General features: G+C 40.8%; 1 protein-coding gene across 2 annotated transcripts in view; it reads left to right on the top strand.

The window, feature by feature from the left end:
* Positions 1 to 21,269, top strand: part of LOC131075102 (uncharacterized) — a 318,013-nt gene that overhangs the window by 176,358 nt on the left and 120,386 nt on the right. Inside the window, exons 8-9 of one of the 2 annotated variants that reach the window (XM_058011929.2) lie at positions 6,928 to 7,008; positions 7,124 to 7,156. In XM_058011929.2, coding sequence (XP_057867912.2) covers positions 6,928 to 7,008; positions 7,124 to 7,156 — 114 coding nt within the window. The remainder of the gene's footprint in view (positions 1 to 6,927; positions 7,009 to 7,123; positions 7,157 to 21,269) is intronic. The other variant, XM_058011935.2, reaches the window with a different exon arrangement.

Here is a 21,269-nt window from a genome sequence, read left to right as displayed (position 1 = left end):
GGATTATTTTGCCGAGTTCTTGCATGGTGTTCAGAATTGTCTCGCATGCATCGTGTTCTTTATCAATGATTTCTGTTGTGTCATTCTTCATGGTGATAGTCCAGTACCATTCCTTAAGAGTGCTAATGTTATAAGGATCTAGGATGACGGATAATGTAGGAATCTGTGCATGGGTCCAGAAGAGAGCTCTCATGAGGGGAAGAGTAGTGGCAGCCACTTCATGCATTCTGAGGGATTCCCTCTTTACCTCTAATAGCTGGACCAGGGTGGCCTCTCGATGGTGAGCCATCTCTTTTACTTCTTCAAGGATTCGTTCTCCCCTCCCTTTGATGCCTTGTATCCATTCTTTGACGGCCCTCGCAGTATCCCGTACTCCTTCAAATTCTGTTGTGGTCCTCTGTGCCAAGGCCATCGGGGGAATGTGGGATTCGGAAGCATTGTGCAATGGTCTCAGGAGTTGATCGATGTATCCCTCGGTCTACTCAACACGAGCTCGATACATGTCCTTTTCAGCTGTTATCTCTTCAAGTTGCCTGAGCATGTTTTGTACTGAATCCTTGAATTCCTCCTTTTCCTGTTCCTTAGTGGCTCGTCCGATGGGGACGGTTGTGATGCTATAATCTGCCAGTGTGATCTGATCTACTAGCTTGTCTACAGGCGGGGTGGCGATGTGAAGAGTACGGTTCCTTTGCTCATCTTTGGTTATTCTCGAATATGCCTTGGGCTTTTTCTTCCCCTTGGTTTTAGCTTGATCTATACGTGAGAAGATGTCCTCCAAATCAATGGGTGGCTTTGTGGCGGCCTTGGGCTAGGCTCGGGCAATCAACCATTTCTGAGGTACAATCTGGGCTGATGCTATGGTTAAATTTTCACTCTGTTCTTTGATGTTTTCAGCCGTCTCATCACAAATTTGTAGCCGAGTTTTCTCCTACTTCACTGAACAATTGTCTGGTGCCTTCGTGTGATGGTAGCTCTTCAGTTTTTTCGATCTCGTGGGTCTCCTCTGTCTTTTGCTTTCCTTCAACGGTAGAGTCATCTTTGGCAGTGTTATGGGGCAGTAGTTCATGGCGACTCTGTTGGGTGGGTTCATGTACTTTGATCTCCTGAATGGATGGAATCTCTCCTTCCTCAATTTGGTTACCCGGCTCGGCTGATTCAATGACTCTTAGCTCAGTGTCTAGCATGTCGAGTGCGAGAGGATCATCAGCTCCAAATGCATCGATGTCACTTTGGGAAGGAGGAGCAGGTATATAATCCAATTCTACTACATCGTCGGACGAACTGGGGTCCTTTGACGATGAAGTGACCTCTGGCCTCCTAATTGAAATATTCTCCCTTCTTGTTCTCTTGGATGTCCAAGTTCCTCTGTTGGCTTTAGCCTTCTTCCTTTTCTCAGGCTTTTCAATTTCTTCCCTAGGTGCACTAGAAGTTCCCTCATCTTCGGAGGATTGAGAATCAAGGCTACCCATTAAGTGGTAAGTGAACTGGACTCCTTCATGAATTAGTCACTCAATCAGCTGATGCAACCATTGGTCTATATATCTTGCTGGGGCAGAAGATGCCTTACTGCCTCAAATTCCCGGACCTGCAAGCAATTTCCTGAATCTATGAGTTGATCTGGGACCCGACGATATTCATAGAGTCGCATTTGTTGCACACTCAGCCTCGAATATTCATGCCTTTGGACCTCATAGTCATCAGAGCAGTTTTTCCAATAATCTTCAATTGACTCCTTTGCTTTATACTGCCCGCCATAGGCTCTCTTTGTCAGATTGTCATGATCAAAGCATTTCCTTGGAAAATGCTCCTATAGGCCATAGGAGGCCAACTCTGCGAAGGATTCCTCTGCTTGGGTGGGGATCTTTAGATGGACATCCTGGTTGCCTATAATCATGGGGAACACGAATCCAGCCTGCTTGCTGTCTCTGAGTAAGATGCCGGCTGGACGTGACTGCCTTGCGACCTCCATAAGAACTATCTTGTCGGTTGGGTACCGTGGAAGCCGGAGAGGGGCACCATCAAAGCCAGCTATCCAGATATAGGAGAACCTTGGGAACTGGATGAGCCAAGCTCCGTATCTCTGTACTAGAATAGTAGCTTGCTCCGAGAGCCTTATGTGTAATCCTCCTTGCATAAGCCTGACCAAGCGCATTGTGAAAGTGTCATTGACGCGCTCATACTGGCCAACTGCATAAGCCGGGCTGTTCTTTTCTCTCTGAGCTATATCCTGATAGTGAAGCTGTGGGTAACAATCATATACCTTTACTTGATCAGGTCCATTCCCAATTTCACCTTTCATTATTAAACCTGACAGTGGCTGGTTCCTGGCGAACATATAGACCAAATAATAGGTCATAGTGAAGTACTTCTTTGTCTCGAGTTCAATTAGCTGAGTGTGGATGTTGTCGCTTATGATCTGGGCCCAGTCAAACTTGGACTTCCCAGTAAAGACTTGCTCTGTGAAATAAAACATCCACTCTTCAAAGTAGTTGGATTTGGGGAGTCCCATAACCCTGCTGAGCAATGTGACCATGTCCCCATGCTCATTGTGAAAGTCACTTCTTGGGGTCTTTTTCCCAATTCTGACGCTTGGAGGCCTCCTCTCCTTGTACCACTCTTCATTGATCAGTGTTCTGCATTTGGCAAGATTCATATCATACGCCCCCTGCGCTTCATCAATAGTCGTTGTTGTGGGATTGTTTGGGAAGGGAATGTCGAATGCGTCGCCAATGGCCTCAGGAGTGAAGTTAGCGAGGGCCATGTCCTCGAGGAGCACCAATCTGGAACCTGGTTGGTAATGTCGGGCGGCCTCTACCACTAACTCATAGTTTTGCACTGCTGGGGGAAATCCTGTTGCTTGGGCGATGCCACTTTCCATCATCTGCCTAGGCTTGCCATAGGCATTAGGGGAAAAGACTCGGCTTCTAAAATCTTGGATATCGATATGGGCTAGGTCAGTATCACCGACATTATCCTAGACACTCTGAAATTTTGATTCCCTCAATCCCCCTCTTTGATACTGGTACTTCATCCTTTCGACTCGACAGGGGATATCTGATTTGGATGCTCGCGATGTCTCGGCTGTAGCAGGCGTCCTTGATGATTCTACCGTTGATTTAGGCATTTATCCTGCACAGCCGGACGTGGATTACGAGGCGATAAAAGGGAAGTAAAGCGGGCTAGACAGAGAATATGCCAGCATTCAAGGATTATTTCAAAAATTGAATTGGAAATAGCGTGATAATGTTAGCTAAAAGCTTGATTGATTTAAACCTGAATAGTTATGAAGCCTTTGACTACGGATTTATACTTAGGCATTTTCAGGATCAATTTTTTTTTAAATGGACAAAGCTTGAGAAATTTTCCTAAGTTTGAAAATGCAATTTCTGGTTAAATCTTAGGAGTAAATTCTGATTTCGATTGCTTTGCATGACGCCTTATAAACGGAAAGATGCGATTCTCAAGATTTAAGCATTTTAATCAGCTTTCCGCACACACATCTATCCAATTTACAAATACTTCAGACGATCGAGAGAGGTAAAGCGTACTTACCTGGTGAAAAATGAATGGCGAGAAATTGCACGATTTGCCTTGCAAGAACGGATGGGAGAGTTCTGCAAATTTTGAATTTCAACGGTCAACTTTCTAATTCAAATTTTCGCGGCCATGGTTTGAAAAGAATTTGCAATCTTTTATTTTGAATTTGGATTTGAGACTCAGCGATTTTAATTACCTTGGCGATATGGGCGATTTGCTTTAGCGATTTCCAACCCTGGGCATTTTGCAATTTTAACCCGGGTAACCTAGTTGAAACGTGATTCTGAAAAGGGGCTGCGGATGGCAAACATCGGTGAATCGGAGAGTTTTGAAAACCATTTAACACTTTAAACCTTCTTTCGTATTTACCCTAAATTGTGATTTTTGGCATCCATAGGCGTTTCGTTAAACTTCGGCGGATTGGGGCTATTTTCAACTTTCAAACACTTTGCATTTACCCTTGGTCACGCGAAGTTCGGCGCTTGGGCATGGTTTGTCAAACTTCAAACTTTTCGCTCCTATCCCCTAGAATGCGGATTTCGGCGATAATAAGTGTTTTGCAAACTTCGGCGGATTTAGGGGCTATGCCAACTTCGGCGATTTTACTTTGTTTGAAAACCTCGGACCTTTGGTGGCCTTTGCCAATTCTACCCCTTTCGCACTTTTATTAGAAAGTGCGAACTTCGATACTTTTAGCCTTTTTTGCGAACTTCGGATTTCTTACATTTTGGCCCAAAGGTCCGAAATTCGGCCCTTTTGGCCATTTTGTCAATTTTCACTTTTTCGGACCTTTTTGCAATTTTGTCAACCTTTCAAAACTTTCGAACCTTTTGACAGTTTTGCAAACTTCCTTCTTTTTGGCATTTCGCTTAAAGGGTCCGAATTTCGGCCCTTTTGGCCCTTTTGTCAACATTTGTCAACTTTTCCAATATTTCGGACCTTTTGTGAGTTTTGCCAACTTTCTTTTTTTTTTTTTTTTTTGACATTTCGGCCTTAAGGTCGGAATTTCGGCCCTTTTGGCCATGTTGTCAACTTTTCACATTTTCTGGCATTTTAGCTTGAAGGTCCGAAATTTCGCCCCTTTTGGGCATTTTGGCAACTTTGGCACCTTGAGGCACTTTAAAGATTTCGCCTTTCTTTTGCCTTTCAGCTGGAAAGAATTGCCATTCATTCGAATCTCGTGGATTTGTAAAAACAAACATCATGTAACCTCTCTCATTGTTCTTACGCGAAAACTGGCGACTTTGGGTCCTTATGTGACCTTCACGCGCGTTGTCCTTTACCTGGCGAACTTCGCCAGTCTCTAACATCCCACGCCTATTTAAGGCAATTTTACAAGCTTGAACAATCTCTTGGAATTCGTGCCTGAGAGCTCGACTGACCATACAGATCACTGGCTCCTTCGCTCAACATTATCATCTCACGGACTGATCGTAGGCTCGCTCGAAAGGACGCGAGATGCTCTGCGTGGAACTCAGCAGGGCGAAGACGGAAAGACCCAAAAAAGGAAGGGGGACTCTGTCGGCGACAGGGAGCGTGTGCAACGCACAACAAGTTGGAATAAGTCTTAGTTAGTTATTGAAGTCTCAGTTAGTTATTGAATGAGTCTTGGTGGTTGAGAGAATCTCTCAAGTTAGTTAGGATCCTCCCACCTTTTTCTCAAGGCTCCTCTTCTATAAATACTTGAGGGGTCTATTGTAATCTTTATCTTTTGGAAAGCAAGCAAAAACTCTGCCAAATTTACAGCAAGAAGTCTTTGAGCTTATGTATGTGAATTGAAAGTTTTGAAGAATAATAAAGAAGGATTACTCAAGTTTTGAGTCTTTGAGCTACATGTTTGAGTTTGAATCTTTTTATTTCTTCTCTGCAAAGTGTGTCTAAAGGAGCTTAGTCTAATCTGATTTGAAGTCTTTGAGCTGCAAGTAGAGAAGATTAATTAAAATAGGAAAATCTCTAGAAGGAGTAGCAAGTCTTTGAGCTTGCGTCTATTTTTGAGGAAAAATTAATGTTTGATAAGAAATAGTAGCAAGTCTTTGAGCTTGAATTAGTTCTTGTCTTTGTGTTGAAAGAATAGATTATTCCAGTCTTTGAGCTGTTGTCTTTTATTTGTTGTAAAATTTAGTATAGCACAGGGTAGATAGGACTTCACATAATCAAGTCTTTGAGCTTGATATTGCTGTCCCATCCTATTTTATTTTCAAAGTTGTTGTTAGATAAGGGGAGCCTTCCCTTAATTAGGAGAGTTTTTACTCGTGTGCTGTGGTTGAAACCACAATTTTGTATATTTCCCCAAGTGTAGAAAATTTTCAACCAACAATCTTGCCCAAAGAGGAAAGTCAGCATGTCTATATTGTTTCTAGATAGCTCTATGATTTCATTTATAATTTGGTTCATGGATATACTTGAACCTTAATTGCTTATTTAAATTAAATGAAGGGCTTAAGTCTTCATCAAGATGAATTTATAAGATTTATTGCCTATACTTTCTCTATCTTTTTTCATGATCTACAATTCTTAGAGACTATACACCTGATCATAATTAGTAGGGCTGATATAGGTGGAATTTTTGGCTCTTGTTTTTATACCTACTGTATTTTAATACTAATTGGTAGTTTCCTATAATGATGTACCTATAAATATTCTGCATGGATTAGGGTTAAGCATAAGTGAGAAATACCTTATTTCATTGTTAAATATTGAGTGAATACAAGGAGCTTTTCTTTGCAAGATTTTTTTCTTGAAAGGGTTTTCTCGAATAAACTCTCTTATTTATATAGTGAGGGTGTTACCATTTCTTTTTACTACATGTAAGATCATTGTAGTATTGCTTCTCTTTGCATAGGATTTTCTGTATTATTTCTTCACGATCTTCTATTTTTGCCAACCCTTTAAAACATTTTTATTGACTTTACATTGATCAAAGGTGAAATTATTGTATGTTAAATTGGTCCCTCTTTTATTAGATTTAGCATCATTTCTAGTGAATACAACTACATGGCATTCCTCATTATTTTTGCATTACATTTGTTTGGTCAACACAAATATTTCTCATTTATTTGCAATATGGCCCTTCCAAAGGCAAACTGACTGAAGTCATGGAATTCTTATTTTTGTCATTCATCATGTTGAGATTTATATACTTCCATATAAGAATTTTTTCTTGTAATATATATTATCTTTATCTAAGTCTTGGGAAGATAATATTGAAAGATTTAAAAAAAGAAAAGTGTTACAAAATTTCGTAGCTTTACTTTCCTTTTTACGTATGCTGGAGATTGTGATTTGAACTTCATATTTTTCTTACCTTAGTTTAAATTTTTAGTCATATCATTGGATTGTTATTAATTTTTTCACTAATTCTTTCTAAAAGTTGCGTGTGTACCTTTCCAGCTTCTTTTCTTGCCAATATTTAATCATTTCTTGGGAGAGCATAATGTCTTATGCATGGCGTTGGGTGCATCTATTGCCTATGTATGCTTACTATTTCTTTTTAATATTTTATCAATGAAAATGGCTATAATTTTTTCAAGTACCATTCAAAACGAGATAATTGATCTCCATCTAACAATTTGGTGCAAATATGCAGGGTATATTCACAGGCCTGGCATGGGCAACTTGGGTATTTTCTTTTTTTTTCCTTCTGTAATTTCATTATGCTTTTGTGAGGGTAGTTTTCAAATATTATTCAAAAGAGGAAATATTTCATAACTTCAAGTTCCGATTTTTGTTTCAAATTTCAATCTTATCTAGAATGAAGAGAAAGATCTCTCTCGAAACAAGAACTATCAATGTTGTTGTTTAATAAGATCATGTAGGAGGAAATAGATTACCCTCTTATAAATATTTATTATTTATGCTAATCTGAATAAATAATTATTCAAGAAAATCAGATTGGAATAATATTAATGAGCTGCATTAAGTACAAGACAAATAAATGTAAAGGTATGTTAACATATTAATTTGCAATTTTCAGTGGTACACAAATTGGAACATGTATGTTAAAACCATATGTACCATGGATGGACTTGGCACTAAAATTCTAAAAATTGAAAAACCATGAATTATAGAAATTTTTTAATTTAAAGATTTACCAGTGTTCCACGGGCGTTGGGGACAGGGGGACGCGGGGACGCGTTTCCGGGACGGGGGGACCAAGGGCCTAAGTTTGGGGACGGCAGGGGGACGGCGGCAGGGGGTTGGCGGGGTGGTGGTGCTCATATAGTTATACATATACATATAGTACTTGAAAAACTAGTTTTGAAAAGATGTATGACAGTATAACAGTATAAGAATTAGATTTCAAATGAAACTATAGGAAATACCAAGATTACTTAGATTAGTAATTAATTTGACTAATGAAATTGTCAAATTGGAGATTTCTATTATATCGAAAAAGGAAAACGAAAATATGAATATCTGATGCCATTGCAAAGTCTATAATAATAAAGATGATTACATGATTCATCGTTACAATGAGTAGCCAAATACAAATACGTGTAGCAATAGCATTACAAAAGAGACTAGAGTCAAAGACAAAATGACAAAAGTCACAAAACTCAAAATGTAGCTAATGGAGGCCTCTAATCATCTGCGAACTCCTCCTCACTGGAACTGTTGGACTCCTGAAGATCAAGGTCCCTCAAACTCACACCAACTAGCCTTGCATCTGAAGGGGTAGGATCATCCTCAACAATCTGTGAAGGCTCCTCTGGCTCTACATCCCATCGTGTCGCTGGACTCTCCTTGTACACAAGTGTCTTGCGGTCCATGAGACGCAAAGCACTGTGTACAGCCACAAGCTTCTCTGCTTTCTCAGAGGTAAGTTTGTTCCTCTTAAGAGAGTGGATGAATCTATATGTAGACCAGTTCCTCTCAGCAGCTGAAGAACTGGAAACCTGGGATAGCAGACGGATGGCTAGAGTGGTGGTCAAAGATTTCGGGCCATGACAATTCCACCACAAAAGTGGGTCCTCCTGTGCCATAGTGTCTATATCCATCTTTGCCGCATCTGAATAACCTCTAAGAGTGGCAAATCTTCCCCACTCAGTGCGCATTGTGCCGGCATCTTTGGAATCAAACATCTTCTCTATGCACCTAAAGAAACCCGCCTTCACCTCATCATCCTGAATCGGTGTCACTCTACCCGGTCTAGCCTTGTACCACTTAGGATTCAAGGCAAAGGCAGCCATATGCAAAGGAGTGTTCAACTTGTCCCATCTACACTAAATGATAGGCCGGATTTGCTCATTGTAGAATGCTAGAGAGGGGTCCTTCACTCTCACAGCAGCCCTCATCTAGTCAAGCATAGAGTCAATGCACTCATACACCTCTCCAAGGTTAGGTGCATCCCTATCCCCATATCTGATCACTTGGAATACTGGAGAAATGATGGAGACAATGTATTTCGCATCAGTCCAAAACACATCACTCTTCACTATCTCCTTCACCCTTCTCCCCTGCTTTGTCTTGGTCTTAGCCCACCTATTCCACGCATTAGTCATAACCATGAGTTGCAATGCCTCTTGCAACTCAATCATTTTCTCTAAGAGAATGAAATAGGATGCATATCTAGTCTCAACTGGTTTCAAGAACTCCTTCTTCGCGAAGGTCTTGACGAGTGCATGTGAAGTGTGGTGGTTGCAGATAAACATCTACACATCTCGCGCATCGGTGACCACTCCTCTAACCCAGTCAATCTTCCCCATGTCCTTGAGTGCATTTTTCATGGCATGCACACAACATGGGGTCCACCAAATGTGTCTATAGGCTGCCTCAACGAGTCTCCCTGCTGCTCTACACACATAGGCTGCATTTGTCACTACTTGGACCACATTTTGTGGCCCAACCTCCTCAATAGCCTCCCTGAGGACTTGAAACTGGAAATCAGCATCTTTACGATGCCCTATACAATCAACTGCTCTAAGGAAGTATGGGCCCTCTGCACATGTGACTATGACGTTGATGAGTGGACAATGGCTAATGTTCATCCACCCATCCATAACTATGTTGCACCCCGATGCCACCCAACATGCCTTCATCTTCTCCATCAAAATATTGATCTTGGAATAGCATTTATCCAAGATCGAGGTCCTCATTTTTGCTTCCCCTGGTGGCACATAAGATGGTATGTAATGTCCCCTTCTCATTGATGCTCTTTCAGTGCTCCATTAGCCTATTCCTGAGACCCGTAGGCTAGGTGAAATGAAGAATGAGGGTCTGGCATTGATGAAACAAGGACTTACTATTTTTAGTAAGTCAGGGAATGACCATTCTGGTGTTACTGTCCTACTGAGTTCTCCATGTTTTGCCTCTGGACGCGATGATCATGCTTTTCTGAGCATTAATTCTTGACTTACTATTTTTAATAAGTGGCAGTTTGGCACAATTCTATTTCTGGCAGTAGACAGGGTTTTGATTCTACAGTAGTTTGGTGGTTGTCCCAACTCAGTTTCATCCTAGCAGTGTTAATAATCAGTACCAGAGCCATATGCGAAATAATTGAATATTAATTCCTTATCCTAAGGTTAATATTTAATTAATTTGATTATTGACGACTGATTTATTATAAATTGGGATTAATGCCTATTTTTCCTAAGTTCTTGGCAAATTTTTATTTTTTAGAGAGATATCGAAATATTGAGGAAGATGTTATATTTTTTATAACTTATCTCTAATTTCGCCAAAAGTGGTTAACGTGGGTCCAAGTCTTGGGCGTGAGGTTTGACTCTTGCATTGGGCACTACACTGGGTCCACATGAAGATGAAATGCGATGCAAATGGGAAGTGGAATTTGCATTTGAATTTGAATGGTGAGAAGTTATAAATAAGAGCCTTGGGCTCTCATTTGGGATATCTTGAAAATTTGTAAGGTTATGCTGCCGGTTTGGCAACAGAACTTGAGGCTTCGGAGTGCGTCTCCCTAGTGCTACCCGGTTTCATACTTGAAATACAGTACCTAGCTGTGCATTGTATTCTTCTACATTCTCAGAGTTTACCATAGACATTTTGGTGTTGAAGTGATTCTGGAAACTTGCTGGTTTCACCTGTGGCTGAAGCACATTTTTGCTCACACCTCTCTGCTGGAGTGACTGACAGTTATGGGTATCAGTCCTATTTTCCTTCCCAGCATTGGCGATAAACTTTGTAAGTTTATAGCATGTTTGTTTAAGTTTTGAATTTATTATGCAAAAATCGAAATTCCTAGGCTAGGCGTGGGTTTTCTGCCTTGCATTGGGATGCGTGCATATTAAATAAGGGTTTGTTTGGGGTGTTGTTTTGATCGGTTGCCATTGCATATGATGTACGTTGGGTTTGGGACTAGTTTGAGCTGATTTGAATGTAAAATGAGGGAGTTATGAGTATTTTGGCATTTCTCTAGGCTGCTGGTCTGTACTTTCAGCCTGCAGATTGGTTGTAATAGAAATTTATATCTTTATTGTAGAAATCTGCATTGCTCTCCTTCTGTCATCTCTATTATTGTAAGGTTAGGTAGTAGTACTACTAACCAGTTCTATCTTTTTAATTCTCATCCCACTGAATAAGTGGAGGAGGCTGGCTTGCCGCCTGATATGCAACAAATTGTAATTTTCAGTCCTCCCGCTGAATAAGTGGTCGAGTGATAAGTTCAATGCTATGGTCCTCCCGCTGAAATATGCGGTAGAGTGATTGTTTAATGTAATGTCCTCCTGCTGAAATACGCGGTAGAGTGATTGAACTTCAATTTCTTGTAATTTTCCCTTGGTCGGTTTACCGCCAAGAATTTAGTTTCTATCCTACTGGATAAGCAGAAGGGGCTAGCTTGCCGCCCATGCATTGTAATTTTCAATTTGATTATTGTTGCTGATGATCCTCGGAACATCGTATGCTCTCAGCCTCCCAGTCTGGGCTCTCGGTGAACAAAAGGTGGAAAGGTTCCCTTTCAGTTGTTTGGTTTATTCCTCTAACCTTAACGGGTTAATCGTTGTGGATGATTTGTTATTGGCCTAAAAACAAAAAAAAAATTAGTGGGATATTACAGTGGTATTAGAGCTGGTTTTCCTGCCAGCCTGTGAGAGTCAGTGGGTTCAGAAGTCTCCATGAGTGACAGAGACGTTAGACACTACAACAGAGAGCAGAAGAGACAGCAGTTTCAGATTCCTATAGTGCTTGAAGAGGACACATTTTCAGAAGTACTGAGAAACAGAGGGAAGGATCTAGATACCTCAGATTCAGTGGATTCAATGGCAGATAAGACTACAGAAACAAATGAGGCACCCGACAAAAGGCAGAGAGGCAATTCAATGCCATGATTGACATGATGTCTTTACTACTGGCAAAGCTCAACCAGAACGTTGTTGGGGTCCCTAATCAGCCCAACAATGGACCGGAAGCCAGCACTTCTAACACTCCTGTAGGCAATAGAAATGGGAGTAACAACGGGAGTAACAATGGAGGTTCAGCCCCAAGGCTTTTACAACCTGTCTTTTTGCCAAAAGAAGTACAACAAGCTGAAACATAGATACCCACAGCTGATGAGATAAGAAATAGCTACATGGAGTATGCTTCCCTTCCCGGTGAGATCCGAGATATCCTAACTTTGGATCAATTCATGAATCAGAAAATGAAAAGAGGAAGGAGGAATGACTACAAGTCTGTTGCCCCAAGAGATTTCCAGCAAGCTCTTGGAAGAGTGACCTTAGCACACTTTGATGGAAGCGCTAAGAGTACTGCCAGAGCATGGGTACAGAAGTTGGACAATTACTTGTCCTTGAGACCGATGCCGGAGGAGGATGCCATCAAGTTTGCTACCTTGCACTTGGATGGAGTGGCCTTGTTGACGTGTATTTTGTACACCATCATACACAGAATAAAATACCTAAAGGCATCTTATCCTCTCTTGAATAAAGTCTCTAACTGCTGAAGATTCGCATGAAGGATCAGTTAGGATGACTCCAATGTTCTGGTTAGTAGGGTCTCTACGTGTGGATAAGCACCAGTTGGTATGATGTGATTTGCTGTGTCCTCAAGGGGATCTTACACTCCGAAATTCCGAAATCTTACTAAACTAAGAAGCTTTTCAAAAAATAACAAAAGGGATAGGGTTTTGAAAGAATTTTAATCTAGTCTAACCCTAAGAATGACTTCGTGTGAACAAGACTTGGCAAGATTCAACCAACTTCAATTTTGCCATAAGATAACAACTCAATTGAAATTGATGCGATCTTCTAAGGTAACAAAATGATTTTCAATGCATTAAAGATCAAAGACACTACCACGAAGGTACATATCCAAGATACAATAATGTTTGAAGGTTAAATGATTCAAATATCTCCAGTTGACCACGCAAGGCGTTCCTACAATCAGCAAGAAGCTAGTGGTTTGGATTACGAATCCTACCAAAGATCAAGTCTCACACTATGTCCTTCAAATTAACACACTACTTTGATTGAGCATGATTCAAGTAAATTTAACAACCATGAAGATAACCAAGAAAGTTGCAACAAAACACCATAACTTCAATATTTCATTGATTTCAAAGTCATCATGTACAACAATTGCTTGAATTCCTCTCCTCAAACTCAATCTTGCTACAAAAGTAAAATTGCTTCTAATTTTAATCTCTCTAATCTCTCAACTATCTCTATTCTCTATTACTCTCGTTACAAATGAAATGAAAAATGAGGGTATAAATAGCATCCTCAATTACAATGAATGGTCCAGATTGAAAGTAGATCAACGGTCAAGATCATGACACCTAAACCCTAATTAGGGTTTGTTACAAATGGCCTCCTTTTTACTGAACAATATTAAATGCATAGCCAAATATTAAATTTGGCACAAAAACCTAGGAGACATAAACCAATGACAAATAAGATGCCATGTCATCTATAACAACCTCTCATCTAGAATCTTAATCCCTTTCCAATTCTCTTTTTTAGCATATGCAATGAATCTTGATACGATTCCTTCGATCTCTGCAATTGGAATCTCGGGAAGATTCTTCATACTTTCTTCCAAATGGATGACTTGATCGAATGCATCTAGAAGAGCTGCGTCCCATGAAGATTCAAGTTCCTTTGTTCTTTCAATCAGGAGCATGGTGGCAAACATCTGATCATATTGCTCATCTGTAACATTAGCGTCCTTGCAAAAGATGACCTTGATTCTATCCTCTAATTCCTGCATATCCATATCTGTCTCGATCTCGATCCTTCTGCCAAGAATGGTACGAAGTACCTCAAATACTCTGTCCTGGATAGGATTGATCACCTCCTCAACTTGGCTACATTTAGTACTGATGTCCTCGAAGAGAACACTCTTCATATGGAGTAAGGTTGACCACTGAAGCAAAATGTGAGGTCCTCCATCCATGATCTTTTCTTGCGCTAAGACCTTCCTTGATGTGTGTCTAATTACTTTCAAGACAGGAATGATAACATCTTTGGTATGGGCAAATGCGGCTACTGTTATCATCAAATTGTGGATTATCTCAAGAACCTGGATAGCTTGATGAATAATCTTCATCATCCTTGTTACAAACTCTATGGCCACTGTATGAGATTTATCCATCCAAGTACTTGTACGCTGGACCATATTCCTGAATCTTTCCGCCTCATTGATTGATTGAAGTGGAAGTGCCTGCACTAGTGATCTAGCTGGATCCTGACGTCCCAAAGGTTCATTGATGTGACTGAAATATGTCCTCCATGCACCTCTCTCTCTCTCAAGCTTTCTATTCTTCTCCATTTCTTCTCTAAGCTTGTCCTTCAATGCTTCAAATGAATCGGTGGCATCATCCAACGTCTGCTCTGCTGTGGATGGTCCTAGCTCAAAAGTCTGTATATCATATTCCTCTGCTAGGATCTCACCTTCATATTTGTCTACTGCCGGTGTAGCTATCTGCAGTTTTCTGGATCCAGTCTCATCTCGAATCATCTTGGACATCTTGGTAGCCTTTCTCTTCTCTGTTACTTCGTGAGAACGTCCAACAAGGCTCTCTAAATCAATTGCATTGTCCTCGTCCTCTACTACGATCACCTTGGTTAATCTTTCCTTCAACCAATCTGGGATAGCCGATCTTGTCTCTTGAACTTGAATTTCTTTATGCACTATTTCCTCTTGTCTGGGAGGAGATGACATTTCATTGTCTTCTTTATCTTCATCAAACTCATAATCTTGGAGAGATCCATCTGGTGACCCTTGCTGTGCCTGGCCTTCCTCCTGCCTGTCGTTCTGTACCATTGACTCTATGGATTCTTCCACTTGAAGTGTCCTTTTCTCCTGTTGAGAAGATGTGCCGGATGAACGATCTCGGTGGGCCTCTTGTTTCTTCTTGGAAAATTCTCTCTTTCCAGGTCTCTCTTTCCTCTTCGAACCTCTTGGATGGAGATTACCCTCACTGGCACATCGAAGGTTACCTTCACCTGAATTTCTAGGATTAGGATTGCCTTCACTCACACTAGCTCCACCTTCGGCTGGTTTCTCTTCCAAAGTGAAAGTCATAGCTATGCCTTGCTCTCTCAATTTCTGATGCTGTACGTCAACCCATCTGCGAGTACAAGACAAAACTGGAGCCATCAAAGTATCTAGATCCACGACCTCAGGCTCATTCCAATCCAACCTTATTGTTTTACTTTCTCGATCATAGGATGACTGGATATGTCTGCCACTGTCCTGTGCTTGGTCGGCCACTCTGTAAATCCTGCATTTTCTGATGAAATCCAAAGGCAATCTAGAATGCATTTTTCGTTTCACTTCAAGATCATCTAAGAGATTCATCATAAAATCTTCTATTTGGTACTCATGCTTAAACTTCCTACCGACTGTCTCTTCTAAATGTCCATGTGGATCAAAGCTTTCCCTCAAAGAAAAGGTTGAAAAAGAATACAAGGCTAACTCCTTCTCTGTGTCATCCATGGCTAAAGCATTAGGACATACCTCAACTGAATTGCCCAAAATGATAGGTACTGGAACTCCATTCCCATGTCTGTGTCTGAATGCCTTCGCATACGCTGCCAACTGTCTTGTTACTTCAAGTAACACAATTCTGTCTGTCGGATATCTCGGCAACATGTATGGAGGTAAAGGACATCCATGAACTCTGATATAAGTAAACTTCGGAAATTGGATAAACCAAGCACCGTACCTCTTCACCAATTCTTGTGCATCCTGAGATAATCTGTTGTGAATCCCACCTTGCAACGTCCTTGTGATGTTCATCGTGAAGGTATCATTAACTAGCTTGTAGTTGCTTCCTGGCGGATGATGCAAGTAGGCATAGGAATCACAAGCTCTGACCTCGCCGGGTCCTCTTCCAATCACTCCTCTGTGAGGTAATCCTGCGTACTCAAAACTCCTGATCAAGGCATAGATGACATATGAACTCATGTGGAAGGACTTGGTAGCCTTGAGTCTCCTCAACTGTACGTCTAAGCAATGGCTAATCATTCTAGCCCAATGTATGGTACCTTTTCCCTGAACTATCACCTGGATGAAGTAGAACATCCACCTTTCAAAGTAAAAAGCCTGAGGGGCTCCTGTAACTCGGTTGAGCATTGTAATCAAATCTCTGTACTCCTCCTGGAAATCAATCCTGTGTGGTGTGGTCGGTACCTTGCTTAGACGGGGACGGCTCTTGAGTAACCAGTTCTTATTAATTATGCTTAGACAAGCATCTGGATCATCTTCGTACATTGACCTGGCTCCTTCTATGCTCTTGTATATCATGTCCCTGTGTTCTGGAAGATGGAAAGCTTCACTTATAGCTTCCTCTGAAAGGTACGCCAAAGTGTTTCCCTCATTGGACACGATCGTTCTGGACTGTGGATCATAGTGACGAGCACACTCGATCATCAACTCATGGCACTGAACAGCTGGAGGAAAGCCGGCCGCCTTAATGATGCCACTCTCGATTATTCTCCGGGCGACAGGTGATGGCTTGCCAATGTAAGGGACCTCTCGAAACTTCCTCGTGCTGAAGTTACCCAAGTTAGTATCTCCAATGTTGCTCCATTTCGACACGATCTTCGTCTCCACTTCTTCAGTCTTCTGATCTTCTTTCATGAGAGCTGAACGACTGGTGGATGCTCCCGCCTTCGGGGTTGCCATACCTACACAACATTTCATAATGAGAAACTAGATCTTGCAATATATAACATAGATTAGAGAAAATTTTAGGAAACTTCATGATAAGTCTTAGAGTTATCATTTCCTAAAAAACGATTGAGCTAGGAATTCAAAATTCAAAATTCAAAATTTAAGCTATGACGATCTAAAACTTAAAACAATAAAACCAAATCGCCATACCTCACGAGAGAGCTAACTCTAGAATGCAAATGAATAAAATCGCCTAGGCAAAATTGACGTTAGATGGCCTTCAACGTGATCTTTTCTTCAAAATAGCAATTTCGCCACCTTTGGTATGTCCTTGACGTAGTCTTCCAATGCTTGACAGGTTCGCACAATTTAAACTTCAAGTTCGCACCTCCTTGGATAATATTTGCGCCTTCCTTTGGATATAAATTCGCACCTCCTAACTTGAAATGAAATTCGCACCACCTTGAACACAACTTCGCACTTCTCCCTTTGTCTTCCTTAAATCGCACTTGAGATGATAAAATGATAATGTGAAAATAAAAATCTTCACCACCCTTTATAGCGCTCACCTCATATTCACCTTGAGGCCGACTTGGTAATTAAATAAGGCAATTTAAACGATTTTTAAATAAATACAAGGGCCGACCTCCATAAAACAAATAAATACCAAGCGCTATATTTAATTTTTTATTAAAATAATTAATTAATTATTTGCCAACGTTTTTTTAATTTAACAATTTCGATTTTTACAAGGCAAAAACAATTAATTAATACCAAGCGCAAATATTAAATGCCATTTTAATTGGATTTTCAAACTTATCGAATTTTCTAGCATTTAAATAATTTCAAAAATGTGTTTGAGCGCCAAAATTTGAAAATGAAATATACAAACCTCATCGCCCTGGTCCCTGACTGAGGGACAGGAGCGATCCATCATCTTGGTCTCGATCTTTGCACTTTTGACGTTCAAAGTCTTCATCTTCACGTTGAAGTTGGCATTTTCGTTGGGTCCTTCGATCTTAATTGACTTGCTTGTGCGAATGAATGCATCTCATGACCATTATCGCCCTGGTCCCTTGGAGAGGGACAGGAGCGATCCCTATTCTTTTACGTGAGATTCTTCGTTCTTGATATCAATTCCTCGTTCATTATCCTTCAAACAACGTTTTGAACCCTTTGCAAGTTTGTTTTGTCATGATCTTCGAAGGATGATAAGTGCTTTAGCAAATATCACCTTGGTCCCTTGGAGAGGGACAGGAGCGATCCTCATAATTTCTCCTTGACCTTTGTAACTTTGAACTTCAATCTTTGTTGTGAAGGATAAACAATGCTATTCTTTCATTCCACTTTCGTTTTGCTTGAATTCCACAAGACACCTTGATGTTTTAGAAGATCATCGCCCTGGTCCCTTGGAGAGGGACAGGAGCGATCTTGAAGCTCTAGCTAGAATTTGCCACCTTTCAACCTTTGTACTTCGATCATCATCTTTCAAATGGCGTTCTCGATCTTGCCCATCCTTGTCTTGCCTTGATTTTAGAGGAATATGAGTGTTTTAATAAAAATCGCTTTGGTCCTTGTCCAAAGGACAGGAGCGATATAACTTTCTTATTCAAATTGGTATACTTTGACGTTCGACACCTTTGCATATCACCTTGTTAAGACGCCTTAGACCTTGTGTGATCCTACAAAACCTTGACTCGGCATGAATTTTACATGAATTGGCAAGTATAATAGATATCGCTCTGGTCCCTTGGAGAGGGACAGGAGCGAACTTTAAGATTTTGAGCTTGTCTTTGTTTCCATCCACTTGCCATCGCTTTCATAATGTAAGATGAAGTCCCTTGATCCTTCTTAGTCACTTGATACTTGTTTGACTTTTGAAATCTATGCCTTTATGGAAATATCGCTCTGGTCCCTGCCTAAGGGACAGGAGCGAACCTAGGTGTCTTGGTGTAAATCCTTTAATGTTGCGACCTTTGATGCCTTGTGTTTGATTGAGATGCCTCGAAACGCCCTTTGCCACCTTGTTCTTCATCTTGGAGTGTCTTGAACTTAAAGAAAAGGCAACATTACCATTATATCGCCCTGGTCCCTTGGAGAGGGACAAGAGCGATCTTGCTCTTGTGGGCTTCATCTCACCTTGTTAACTTCAAAAATTATCTTCAACGTATTCGTAATGTTCCTTTCCACTCATCCATGCCTTGGGATCCATTGTAACTTGGCAAGAAAATCATCTAAGACAAAAATCGCTCTGGTCCCTGCCTGAGGGACAGGAGCGAACTTGGGCATTTGGGTCCCTTGTTGATGTTTCATAATCTTCAATTTATCTTCAATGGGTTTAACTCATATCTTTTCTTGCCTTCAAAACAAAAACTTGCTTGATCTTTGTCCAGAACATGCCCTATGAAGGACTTCGCTCTGGTCCCTGGGAGAGGGACAGGAGCTACAAAGAACTTCGCCCTGGTCCCTGACAGAGGGACAGGAGCGATTTTTACATTTTGAGTCATTCTCCTTCACGACGGCACTTCAAGTTATATTCATTTGGTAGAACACATCTCCTTGGACCTCTTCAAATCATCAAGTCATTAAAATCCTGCAAGGACAAAGCAATATTTGATTTTAAGCTCCGGTCCTTCACTGAGGGACAGGAGCGATTTTCTTCCCTGAGGCATTTCCGTGTTCGTGAAATTCTTCAATTTATATTCAACGGAAAGATCACGCCTTTCTCTACCACTTCCCATTCGAAATTCATCTTGACCCTGTAAGGACAGTGAGATTTTTGAAAACGAGCTCCGGTCCTTCACTGAGGAACAGGAGCGATTTTGCTCCTATAGGCCAAAATAACATGATTTCACAAGTTTAATCAATTCACGAGGCAAAAACAAATCATTCCCAATGCCCGGGATCAAAAATCAAAAAACTTCAAAATTTAGTCAAAATTACTCAATTGGACAAAAATTCACATTTCATCTTCAACACTTAGACAAATTTAAGCTCTGCACTCAAAATTTCCAATTGAAAATAGACCATTTTGGCGAATTCATTGCATTCAAAATTGCATCCTACGAAGGAGGCTCAAAAAGCTCTCAAAACTGACTGGATTCTGGCCTGAAAAGACGGCAATTAAAACCCTAAGGCTTGACCCTAAATCTAGACAATTGACTGACTAACAAAACCCTAAAAAACGAAGCGAAGGGCGAGCGAAAAACGAGCAAGAAGAGGGGGTCCCCATTTCAAATGGGGCGATGTGTGAAATGGTCACAACATCTGGCGACACCACTGAGAAATGTTGAAAAACATTTGGGAATCAATCCTTCTAGAAGAAAACTCAGAAAATCTCTCTCAACAAAACCAGGAGTTAAGAAACACTTACAAGAAGAGACCATCATATTGAGACAAAGTATCAAGTCCACAGTTACCCATGTGTGTGCAAATGCGTTAATTCCCCTCAACAAGACAGTCATGATCTTCAGGTTCCCCTGTGATAAGCTACGTAGTTTGTCTAGACCCCAAAAGCATCCTGGATAGAGCCTCGCTGCCAGTCGGACGTCTATAGTCCCGACGAGGTTATCGCCGCAAGCTCACGAACATTGCTCCATTGCCAGCCAGGCGTCTATAGCCCCGATGGAGTTACTCGTAAATTCCCTTTAGCCAATTTGATATTTCTTTTTAGCTCATCTTCTTTCTTTTGATTTTTTCTCTTTTTTTTCATCTTTTCTTTTGATACTGCTTTTCAGTTCCGTCAATTCTTTGGCTCGTGAGTAGTGAAACTCACTAGGGTTTGAGGATTGCGGTGGCGCTGAAGTTAGACTTTGGATTTTTCACTGATCATAGCTTCGCTTGGAAATCATAATGACTTGGAGATTATAAGTGTGTAAAAATATAATAACTGGAGGACAAAAATACGTGAGTTCAATAAGCTAATCTACTTCAATGCAAATACGTCCTGACTCAAAGCTTTATTAAAAGAAACTCCCTTTGTAATTCCAAAAGAGCTCATGATTTTCCAAATGCAACCAACAACCTAGTGGGACGTCAGAGCGTTACATAACAAAATCACCCAATTAAAAATGGATACCCCTCAGGAAAAAAAACAACTAACCTAAAACAAAACACCTAAACTAAAAACGAAAAAAGGCAAACCAAAACGAAAGAAAAGCAAACAAACGGAAAACAACAAAAGCAAACTAAACTAACTATGTACAAGGGAAGGCTTGGGCATCTTAGGACTGGAAATAATGTTTGAGATACCTCCCATTGACAGGCAACGGGATGTCCTCTCCAGTTAAAGTCTGCAACCTGAATGCACTTTCTCCCAATATCTCTGAAATTTGATAAGGGCCTTTCCAAAGCTTATCAAACTTATCATGTTCTCCTCGTTTCTCATGCGCTTTGTCCCAATACAGGACAAGATCTGAGATCCGGAATGCCTTGACTCTTGCTTGTCGATCAAACCATCTTTTCACCACTCCTTGGTGTTTTGCAAAGTTCTCTAACGCTTGATCTCTCTTTTCTTCCAGGTTCATTAACTGCGTCAGTCGGGCTTGCACTGCATCAGTATCTTCCATGTACTCCTGAATAAATTTCAAAGTCGGGATCCTGAGTTGCATGGGGAAGACTGGATCTTGACCATAAACCAGAAAATAAGGTGAAATGCC

This window comes from Cryptomeria japonica, chromosome 11 (genome assembly GCF_030272615.1).
Source record: "Cryptomeria japonica chromosome 11, Sugi_1.0, whole genome shotgun sequence".
NCBI lineage: Eukaryota > Viridiplantae > Streptophyta > Pinopsida > Cupressales > Cupressaceae > Cryptomeria > Cryptomeria japonica.
The sequence above is the reverse complement of the archived record's forward strand: the minus strand, read 5'-3'. Positions and strand labels throughout refer to the sequence as shown.